This window comes from Coturnix japonica, chromosome 7, assembly GCF_054131305.1.
Source record: "Coturnix japonica strain WE chromosome 7, WE-NBRP24, whole genome shotgun sequence".
NCBI classification, from domain to species: domain Eukaryota; kingdom Metazoa; phylum Chordata; class Aves; order Galliformes; family Phasianidae; genus Coturnix; species Coturnix japonica.
The window spans coordinates 11,194,416-11,206,588 of NC_140669.1; the positions used below are offsets into that span (position 1 = coordinate 11,194,416).

Here is a 12,173-nt window from a genome sequence, read left to right on the forward strand (position 1 = left end):
TTACATTCACATCTCCAGAGCATTTCTTGTCATGTTTGTTTTGTCTCTTAAACACACCCAGGATATTATTCATTACTTTGAATTACCTGAGCTCTCACTCCAGATTTTGTAGCTTCACAAATGCCTGGTGAGATGTTTTTGCATGTTGGCCATATCTGCATCTACCTTTGCATCCAAATAAGCTCCATCTTAGCCTCTAAGGTTGGCTGCCTGCTTGTAATGGACATTTATCAACCATGTTTCTGCATGCAAATTGAGCAGACTGGCAGAGCTGCTCAAATATCAATTCAAAAAACTTTTGAAGGGATTTCATGGGAACTGAGCATCTAAACTGATTACACACCTTTGAAAATCCTATTTAAAAACATACTTTCCTCTTCAGTCAGCCTCTAAAACCTGATCACAATGATGGGAAACAAGCTATCAGCCCTTCAATTCCAATAAATATTTCTTTCAGCACAGAAAAATGCAATTATCTTATTCTATGACAAAACAGTATTTTAAATAAAATACATTTTTGGAAATTTTCTTTTTCTTTTTCTCCATATATAATCAGAAAGTTTGAGGTACTTTTAAATTAGGCAACATAGTAAACTGTGAATCATAGAATGCAACCTTATGATTCTATTCTATGTGACTGCATACAAGGACTGCTTCAAAAGTAATGCCTCCTATTTTATTAAACTGTTCCACAACATCGGAGATGGATGTTGGTGGTCTGTCAGAAGAGGTTGAACCTTCCCCCTTAGATTCTTACTACAACTTATTGCTGCACAACAGACAACAGCAGAAGGTCAGTCTGATCGAATGCTGTCTGACACAGAAATGCATATGAAACAAAAATGTGTCACTAAATTCCTCCAAAATGGCATCCACTGCCATTCACTGAATCTTGCTGAACATTTATGGAGACCAAATAGTGGATATGTTAGCAAAGTGAAAATTGGACTGCATGACCAACATGTTCCTAGCAATGATGCTGTTACAGCATCTGTAAAACACTGGGTCACCTCTGCTAGTGCACATTTTTACAAGGATGGCATGCAGTCTCTTGATCACCATCGATGAAAATGCATAGCTAATGGTTGTGACTATGCTGAAAGATATCTACAACAGTGTTTCGTAACTGAGAATTTGCTCTCTCAAATAGCGTAATTGTGCTCTTTGTATTCACTGCAGTCTCCATGGAAATAAATAGGAAGCATTCCTTTCTGAGCAATCTAAATAATTCAATTCTAAGTTCCACCCAAATCTAATTTGGCACAAATTATGAATAAAGGATCTAATTGTAAATTATAAATATGTAGATTCTATAAATGAGTTTTTTCATTGTTAAGAAAAATATTAAAAAACACTGGAAGAAAGAAATCTGAACAAGAATTTCCATGCTACAAAACTACTGGGATACGTGTATAAAGACAGAATATCTTTGCAGTAACAAAAAAAAAAGAGTAAAGGCTATCTTTGTTTGCAAACCACCTTTTACTGATAATCTAAGGCATCCAGTTTTCCATTTTCTTTAAAAAATAACTTAAAGGTCCACATGTAAAGCAATCAAAACTTCCAGATCAGCAATTGTATTGTTGCCAGGGTATAATAATTTTTGCTATTGGTATTTCACATCATAACATCATGTGGAGCACAGAGAAGAACTACACATCCCAGAGGACATCACGGTCAGAAATACATCACAGAAGTGACCCTCCCTCTCTCTCTCTCACTGCCTGGCAGCGGATGTGGGTGTGTTTCCAAACAGTCGTGCCTTCTCTCTCTTATTTCACTTGATTTATTAGCATCAATTTCAATTAGATTATATTATACTGTATTATTTTGCATTTCAATATCGTTGTTAGTAAAATAAGTTTTTCCTCTTTAGATCGTTGCCACTGCTCTGTTTGTTTCCTTGAGCCCAGCTCCCATCTCCCTACCCCTTTCCCTTTTCCCTTCCAATATGGTGGGGGCTGGGGGGCCCACGGGCCTACTGTCCCCCTGTCATGGACACAGATTGATCTAGATAACTCTATGACAATTGTGATTAAAGATGTTGATTTTAGTCTTTTAAGCTCCTTTGAGAGTTATTCAACTCCTTGGGGTTTAATGGTACTTTCATTTTTATCTCTTAAAATCAAGAGCAATGGTTTGTTTTGGGTTGGGTTGGTTTTTTGCAGGAATGGACAAGGTGGCAGAAGAGAATATGCACATTTTTTTTTCTTACAAAGATTCTCCTACTAACAATTTTGGAGAAAAGTAACTAATTACTCAGCAAAGTTATTTCTCAATATGAAAATATCCTCCTAAGAACAGCTGCAATTTGATACAAAAACTCCTACTCTTGCACCTGTATCACTGACCAGAAGCCTTGGCTCTGCATGGGAGGCAGGAACTCTGCTCTCCATACAAACAGATGTCCCTCCTGGCTGGCCAGGCTTTGCTGGCTTCAGGACATCTAAAGCAAGCAAACCTCCTGCTCCACAGTTCTCTCAGTCGTGTATCCCAAGGGAAGAACTTGGATGAGCACCTCAAAGGTGACTGTTCCACTACTAAGCAGCTTTGTTTCTATCACAGATCTCTCTGTCTCTTGGTGAGTACTCCTTTGGGCATTTGTCTTAGGCTGGGTTAATGTCTCTCACACAGAATTTGGCTTTTTTTTTTTTTTTTTTTGTCTCATTGGAAGACAAAGGAGAGGATGGAAGAAGGCAAAGGGGTGGCAAACAGAAAGAGACAAAAGGAAAAAAAAAAAGATCAAGCAAAAGTATCATTTCATCGAGAACACAATATCAGATTGTATTCCCTGAAGCAATGAGAGCAAAAGATGAGAAATCAGAGAGCTGAACTGCAAATGAAAATTCATCTCTCAAAGGCAGAAGATACCCTATCTCAGACCCTATCATTGTCTCTCCTGTGATTTCCCAGCCTGTTAACTGAACATACCCTGATCCTGCTGATGCATTTTGGGCCTTTAACTAGTTACAGAGCAGGATCAGCATCTTCAATGCAGCTATAAATCTTATTCTTTAAGAGCAATTGTGTCAGCAGATTTTTTTCCCCTGTGCTAAGCTAACAAGACTATTCCCAAGTATAAAGATAGACCCATTCCCTCCAGCATCCAAACAATTGGTTTGCCATTTGTCTGAACACCACCTCTGTGGCAGCTCCAGTTATCTGTTACAATCACGCTGCTTCTGGAGTCCTTGCTGAAAATTGCCAGTGAGAGCATACACACACCTCTCCATTTAACACATCATACATTCTGTTTTCTGAACAGAAAGCATCACTGTATACATTCTGAGATCACCTTATTCCTACTTCTGTATATATTTTGAGGAAGTAAGGTAGAATTTTTTTCAGGAATTCCAAGTAAATGCAATTATATTTAATTGAAATATATTGTTTGTCTGAGAAAGAAAACAGCATTATGCACATGTCCTCTGTGAATTCCATGTTATCTGACAACCATATGTGTGTTTCTTTTCCCTAAGGCACCTTGATCCATATATGATAAGGTCAAGATAGTCATCTGCTTGATACAGCTTTGATGGTAAATGTATGTTTGTATGTTCCAAATTAACAGTATCAACTGGTAGCCAGTTAGAGAGAGTGGAAGGGAAGAAAAGGGAAGAAACAAGAAGAAATTGAAAGAAAGAAAGCACTTACATTTTGTCAAAAGACTGTTTGGGAGAAATTCATAACAATAAATGACCTACATCAGGAGTAATAAACTACAGTGAGTGCCACGCAGCAGCATATTGCAGACACATGGTAAGTTAGCCACTTTGGCACCCTGTGCATATTATACTTAATCTCTGATATGACTCTTCAATATTTTTTTATTTGTTACTGTGTCCTGGCAGAGATCTTGGAGACCAACAAGGCCTGCTGTCTTCCATCTTCCCCCTTCTAAATAGTCAACACTGAGAGCTGCATTTGCCTAAAGTTAGCACAAGGTTGTTTTTCTGGGACCTTTTCAGCAGAGGACAGTCACGCTTCAAAAATGAGAGGTCAGAGCGTTACACAGGCACAAGGGTGTCGCATTTTCTGAGATCTGCCATCACAAAAAATGCTTAAGCAGCAGCAAAACCACAAAATCTTCCTACAGCTGCCATCTTATGTTTGAGTATACAAGGTTACAAAGGAGCTGACGTGATTAGAGACCATACGAAGGGCCACAGGCTATTTTGCACTCCTTGGTGTGCTACTGAGGTGCTCAGCTGCATATTTGGCAGTAGTCCCAAGACTTTTAACAGATGTGAGGTAGCTCATTAAATTCAGATGGCCTAAGCTGTCAGCATCCTCAAAATTTTGTTTAAGTCATGCTGTCACTTGCACAAAAAGGACCTCCAGCTTGCCTGTAAATCATTGCTTTTCCAATTCTCTGCCCAGGATATCAATATAATGCAATTCCATTTTCAGATCAGGTACCATACACTAGGTGCAGAAGTTGCTTGGAAGGTGGAATAGACAGCCTAAGTTCCAGCATCATCTGAATTTTAACCTGCTACCAGTGCAACTCAGTATCTGAATGTGTATATTTGCGCAGGATCAGGCTCAACTGTGTTCTACATTCATGATTCCTTTTTTTTCTCATGTTTCACATCTGGATCCAAAACAAAAATGCCTATGAAAATATTTTCTTCGATCTCGGTGAACTTAATAACAAATACACTGGGTATGTTTACACGTTGAAGCCTTTCAAGCATTCCAACAGCATAGAGAGGACTGGGCATCAACAGGAACTAGATTCTTATTGATGAACTTATATCAGTTTAAGCTTTTGGTACTTGAAGGTGATAATAACGCTGTTTCTACTCCCAGCCTCATATCCCTTCTTTCATAAACACAGACACGTGCATGAAGGTTCATCTCTTAGACCTGCTATACATTTGGTCTATTTGTTCTCCCTTAAGCTCCATTTTCTTCCTGGTTTGTGACCACACTGTCTAGTGGGCTTTTTTGTCATTTCTTTTAATTTAATTTATTTTCCAAGTTATTATTGCATTTCCTGTCCCAGAACTGAACACAGTGGATGAGCCCGTATGCTGTCAAGCAATACAAAACACATTTACGTAGGTGTTCACCAGCTCAGGATCTGCTGTAGACATTCCATCAGTTTAACAGTAAAGATGACATTTTATAAATGATCATACATCTTTGTACAGTGCTAGAGTGCCTAGCTTTAAGAGTAGGCAAAACCGTGAAGCTATATAAGCAAAACTTGTAGACAGAAATTGCTTGGCATACACAATTTGCCAGATAGAAATCTGAATGGCACATTTATATAAATGGAATGAATATTTCAACACCCTGTAAAACTTTTATGAATCCCTTTATTTCTTTTCTGTCTCACTTCAACCTCATACCTTAATTCTCCGCAACCATTTTTATTCCCTGTTAACTGCAGGGTACAGGATGAGGATGAAGACTTAGATGCTATCAGCATAAAGAAACCCAGCCAGCAAGTCACTCTGAAGTCTTCTTCGTATCATAGAAGACGCAACCACAGTCTGACATGGATGCAGTACCCATATAGCATTTCACACAGAGTAACACCAATATGCTTTCAGCTGAAAAAATTTCAAGTTTCAGGTCTAGTTTCATCTGCTGCAAGACTGCTTGGACTACAGCCTTCATGGCAGAGATTTGGTTATTGTAATGGAAGAAAGCTCCTTCAGAACAGATAAGGTAGTTGTTTTGGAATGATGACATCAAGGGCAGTTTGTTTTGATCTATACATAAGTTTCAGTTTCCCAGTTTACTGGTGTGGCTGAAAAAAGATATATTACGTAAGCAGCAGTCTGTCCAGAACAGGACATTGCAGGTCACTATGTAATGAATAGTTTATAATGTCTAAGTATCAAAGTAGGTGGGGAGACAGCATCTAAAAAAAGCTGAATGAGGCTTTCGGATCTACACACAGATGATAATGAGGACCTTAAGGTGAAACCATGTGCATTGGTTTTAAGATCGGAGTATACGCACTGTTCGAACCAATCATGTCAACCACAACTTTTAAGACAACTGCTCCTCATCCTGCACAGGCAAATTCAAAAAGCCTCCCAGACAGCTCTTCCACTTTTTCTTACAACTCCTTTTCTGCGCATATGAGCAGCAGATGAGGACTTCATCTAAATGGGCAGAGGTAGAATTACAGTAGTGTCACATAATGGTAAGCTGTTCCACATCACGTCAAATTTACTGGCCAAATAGCCATTAATCCTCTGAACTCCCGAGTCAAAGCTTGCCTGTCTCCAGAAGTCTCTGTGCACTACAAAGCCATATCTAACCACATCAGAAACAAACCCACAGCCACCTAAGGAACAAATACTGGACTTGTGTTTCCTCACTTGGGGACTTGTTTGCATTTTGCACCTGAGGGCAACGCTGGGCCTTTTTCTTTTCTTTCATACACTTGCATAGTCGTAGGTCATACATTTGCACCACCCAGAGATAATTACGTGGCTGAAGTGCCTGGAAGTAACAGTGTTTACAAACTGCTCCCATGACAACGTGCTGCAGATGGTGTCTTAGAAGGTCATCACCATGTCTTGGAAGAAAAGTACCATACAAATACAGTAAATCAGCAGTAAGTTCTCTTTCCTCTCGAGTTATAAAATCATCAGTCTCAAACAGAAACACTAGCTGTACAAGCTCAGCACTTTCCCCAACAACTAAATAACCTGCCCTAAGAAAATATAAATAAATCATCACATAACAAAAAACACCCTCAAGGAGATGGCAGTGACATTTCTAAATAAAGCCACACACAAACCTCCATAGAAGCAGGAGGTGAAGCACGAGGTTTCATAGCAGCACACAGCTTTGTTCAGCTCTGACAAAGTTCTACCAGCAGAGCTAGATGGGAGTACATCCCTGCACAGAAAGACAAGCACTACTACTGAAAACTGGAAATCACAGTTAAATAGTCCATATTGCATTTTAACTCATTCCTTGCTGGATTGACAGCACAAACACAGCATTTAAGAAAATGTGAGTTAAGACTTAGCCACTTACTATAGGAACAGCCGAAGACCTCCACTCTCAGCCCTATGTGACCACCAGCATTCCACTTCAGAGGGACGAAGCGCAAGAAGCGAGCTTTCATGGAGTGTGGGAGTTTGTGGTGAACCACACTGTCAGCATTGCTGTTCCCTGTGAAAACCTGGAAGGACAGAGAACCTTGGTGAGACATTTAACATTGAACTTGAAAGCAAGGATGTAAACAATTTTGAGATTTTTATTCCCAAAAATCACTTAGAATTATTTAAACTCATTGCTAAGTTTTCTTCCGAGTGTGTCTTTTGCAGACAGTGAAGAAGGACACAAGAGCACACAAAGTGCCTCAGCAGGACTAGATGGGGGTGGGGGACATGTAGGATGCTGCAAAATCAAGTTGTGGAAGGGGGCATTATACAAGATATTGCACTATTTCCCCAAGCTCAGGATATTCCTCACAATTCTCCACCAGCCTCTAATGTACTCACAGTCCCTTCAGTACAGTGAGGGACAGGGCACAGCTTAGTACTTGGTTACCAAAACTTACCTGTTAGATTAATTGCCTGCAACTGCAAGTCAGAATTAATGGCCCTACTCAGAATTAACACTCAAGAAAAGGAATTTTTCCATTTAATTATTTATTCAAACACAAATACTCACTTTTCCCCACAAATGTTATTAGAAATGGAATAAAACTTCTATTTCAAGGTGTTTATGTTCTACTAAACATAAGCTCTCTATTGGGAGCTTATGAGGCTGAAAAAGGTACATAATTCTGCTACCTAATCCCAATTGCCTCCCAAGCCATCTTCCATCTCTTATTCTGAACTTTCTATACACCGGATCTCATTTTTGACAAGGATTAGACAGTTACAGGTTGCTGATGGTTGACAAATCTCTTTCAGATTCAGCCATATTATCTGAGAGATGCTCCAAAAGTAATGCCTCCTATTTTATTACATTGGACCACAACATCAGAGGTGGATGTTGGCGATATGGCAGTAAAGGTTGAACCTTTCCACCAATATTCTGTTACATGTTGTTGCTGCATGACAGATGGCAGCAGAGGGTCAGTCTGGCAAAATGGTGCCTGACATGGAAGCACATGTGAAGCAAAGAGAGGTCACTGAACTCCTCCACGTGGAACAAATGGTTCCAAATGACATTCATCAATACTCAAACATTTATGGAAACCAAACAGTGGATACAGCACAGTGAGGAAGTGGGTGATGTATTCCAGCAGTGACAATGATATTAAAAGACAAGCCACATTCTAAACAGCCTGCTCAGCTTTCACACCACGAATTGCAGCCTCTTGTTCATCACTGGTGAAACTGTGAAGCTGATGGGTGGTGACTATGTTGAAAAACAGTGTTTTGTAGTTGAGAATTTGTGCTTTCAAATTGTGTTTTTGTGCACTTTGTATCCATTGCAGTCTCCATGCAAATAAATGAGGCATTACTTTCAGAACAACCGATGTATAATTAAAACCCTCTGGATGGGAGTACTTCATTCATTGTTAGCCACAAATGACAGTTAGGCAACCAACAGATACATTTTGAGGAGTGCCACAAGTAGCACTTCAAGATGTTCGGGGCTTGCTGCTTTCTGTATGGGAGCCCAATTCAAATTCCAACAGAGATAATTTTAGAGGGTTTTTTTCTGTATATTTCAAGTGAAATGAACTTGTTCTTCTCAGTAATGAAACTGTCAACAGAAAATAAGTCTCACAGTCGGAGCTGTGGCAGCACTCAGATTTTTATTAAGACACTCGTGGATATACAAGGTGGTTGAAGGGGAGTGTTGTTTGTGTGTTTAGAAAGCTCATCGCCTGAAATCCTGTGATTATGTAAAAATTTCATCTTTCATAGGAAAAAAAAAAAAGGAAAATAAAAAAAAAACACAAAAAAGTTGAAGCAAAACTTTTTGAGTCCTCCCAGTTGTGGAAAAAAGTTGAAAATGTAATAACTAGAATGCAAGTGAGAGGTGAAAATTAAGAGACAAAAGAAAAAGTACATCTCAATACAGCAATACTGTGAAACAATTTCAGACTCTGTGATTTCTTCTCATAATACTCTAATACACAGAGCTATCAGTAGAGCACATTGCAACACAGGCCACAAAGTAGTCATTTTCTGATCTATATGAAAAAGAAACATTCTGGGAGCCCATGCTCCCAGATCACACCTCTGGAAATATCTAAGTAATAGTAGCTAGGTGATCTGTGCACGTGTCTGCACCCTGAACAGTGCACACGTTTCTGCTCATGAAGCCAGTGGGACTGTAGCCTGCTGATGCGCACACTTAATGGTGTTCAGTGGGCCCTTATGATCACTGGAGAATCAGACACAGGTAACGACTACCCCAAACTATTGACATCTTCCTAGCATCCTCCTAATGACTTTTCTTTTTTTTCCCCAAAATTCATCCAAACCAGACAACTAGATGCAACTCATAAAAGTTGCCCCCCCCCCCTCCCCCCATAGGCCTAGCTCACAGGCATCCATGCCAAGTTATTTCCTTCATAACACATTCAAGGAAGAGCCAGAGTAGCCAACATCAGGACTCCAACATAGAGCCCAATCTGATGTGCAGCTCCATAAGTGCCATCCTCACACTGAAGCTGAAATGCTAAAAACAAACCAGTCATAAAACCAAGGTAACTTTTACAGAAGTGTTTCTCAGGTTTCTTAGTGAAGCTTAGGGGAAAAAATATAAATAATCCAGTCACCCATCAACCTGCACCTTTGACATAGTCTTGCATGCAGCCAGCACAGCACTGCTTGTGGCTAACCACAGGGCATTGCTGTGCATGCCTTCAGGATTGCTTTGATTTTCACTTTCAATTCCCACTGCTCTACTGATCACTTTCCGGTGTTTTGTGGACCACCTGTGGGCTGGAGACCATTGATTGAATAGCACCAATTGCCTCAGATAGTCACTTGAAAACTCAGATCCACAGCTGACAGGGAAATGATCCATCCATTAAAGAAGATGAAACAAGGATGCAGCACCAGATTTCTTAGCCCCGGTGGTCCAAATATTGACTAACAGTAAACTTATGAGTAAGAATGACAGAAATACTTCTTCTTGAGAAACTGGCTCTATTACAACCTGTTGCTGACAGGAGAAAAATGGCAAACACGCACAGGAAACAAAGCACTCATATGGCATTTCCCAAATGATGCAGATGCTCTGAGAGGGAACGTAACACTGAAATCTGCAGTTTCTCAAAAGCCCTGTAACGTCAGCAGACTGAGTATTTACCTGGATTACTCTGCTCCTGAAATAACATGAGGAATACAAATCAAAAGACCCCATTAGCACCAAATATTCGCTACCAGCTTCCTGAATGCACAGTGTAGCCCCTTCCCCAGCCCTAGCAGCTGTAAGGTTAACAGCTTGCCATGAGCTGGGCTTCACCTTGGACCAAGCTTGTTTCATGGCGTCTGCTGCATGGTGCCCCACAGTGACACAGACTGTGGCACCACAGTAATATTTTAGGTGTTTTTTTTATGAGCCAGCAGAGGCAGGTCCCACTTGCATGAAGAGGTGACATAGGAACAGATGCTGTGGTTTGGAGCAGGGTCTGGCCAGGCCATTGCTTGCTTCATGAATTATATTGAAGGGGAATAAAAGAGAATTCCAATTTAGTTTCATATTAGGAATAAAAATACCTGCAAAAAATGAAGATTTCAAAAGATGATGTTGTCTAAAAATCTCTGGTAACTTCAGGAATGTAGATGTGCAACTCCCATAGGAAAAACAGACACAAAGCAAATGAATTTGTAATTTTTTTTTATACAACATTTCCATTCAAAGGGATCCCATAAGCTGTTTAAGGGCACCTCAGGAAAATGTCATGCAACTCTGATGAAATGCAACAGTTGTTTAATAACCTTGCCTATTTCTCTACTTGATATATTAATTCAGATCTAGACCAGATCATATCAGTCAAGAATATGATGTGCTCAACTTTAGATTGCACTTTGACCAAACTCTCACAGACTTGTCTTCAAGTGAAGCCAGACATGTGGAACTATGGTGCAAGAAATTTTTCTGCTCATGAAAGCCCAATCAATACAAAAGATAGCATCAGACTCTGGACTTTATCTCAGTCTCCCTGCACACAAACTCTGCACACCAAACAGCACCTTATTTACAGACCTGCAGAAGGTGGCTTCCATAATGACTGCTGAATATATTTTGGTCTCCCACTTTGTTAGACAGGAAATGGATGGGTTCAAAATCCATATGCGAGCAGCAACATAGGCACAATCAGCCCTGAATGGTGATCAGGCAGACCTGAGTTTAACTACTTTCTAGGGAAGCTAATTTTAGGATGCATTGAGTATTCTCATTTCTGCCAAAAACACTCTGATGAACAGAACTGAGGGAAAAAAAAAAAAAAATAGATTAGGAATGTGCAGAGGGCACATAACACAGATGCTGGCAATTTACAACATTTCAGTCTTCACTGAAAGAGAATACAAGAACAGAAAAGAGCACTCCACTTTCAAATCTCACCCATGAAATCACAGTATGATTCCTCCCCTGTCTAAAGAAATACGGACAGGAGTGCACTTAATTCAAGATATCCAGCAGTTTAGTGAAGGAAACAAAGTGGGGAAAAAAAAGCAGCCAAGCTTGTCATAAATCCCAGAACTGAAACACAAAGTAAAACAATGCCATTCTCCCCTTTAAAGTTTCTTTCTACATTGGGAAAGATCACAACCTGGAAGGCATTATCACTGAGATACAGAACATTCTGTATTCTATTCCTTGCAAGACTTCCTTTAATATTTGTACACGAAAACAGAAGTTTCCAAGAAAAAAACAAGGAAATCTGAAGTAGGAAGGAGAAAACATCACCTTGCTTTCTACATATTCTACTCTGAAATCAGCTCAGAGTCACAGATAACTTTCATCTTTGCAAGAGGCAACAGCATTTCAGTTCTGCTCAAATCAGCGTTACCTGGGATGTAACTGCAGTACTGCTGAATACAGGAATTAAATCCAGTTTTTTGCAGAACCTGAAACCAGGTTATGCAACAGTTGTTCAGCTCTACCTGTATGCATGGGAAAAGACTGAACTGTACAATGACAAGGACAAAAAAAAAAAAAAAAAAAAGCCACAATACACCATATGGAAACTCAGCAGTTGATTTTAATGTGATGCTACT

At 39.7% G+C, this 12,173-nt stretch overlaps 1 protein-coding gene across 4 annotated transcripts in view; it reads right to left on the minus strand.

The window, feature by feature from the left end:
- Positions 1-12,173, minus strand: part of CNTNAP5 (contactin associated protein family member 5) — a 253,693-nt gene that overhangs the window by 140,461 nt on the left and 101,059 nt on the right. For all 4 annotated transcript variants that reach the window (XR_014947890.1, XR_014947889.1, XM_085552291.1 and 1 more), the window contains exon 4: positions 7,009-7,156. Coding sequence is in view for 2 of the 4 variants with exons in the window: in XM_085552291.1 (XP_085408417.1) it covers positions 7,009-7,156 (148 nt within the window). In the remaining 2 variants the exon portion in view is untranslated. The remainder of the gene's footprint in view (positions 1-7,008; positions 7,157-12,173) is intronic.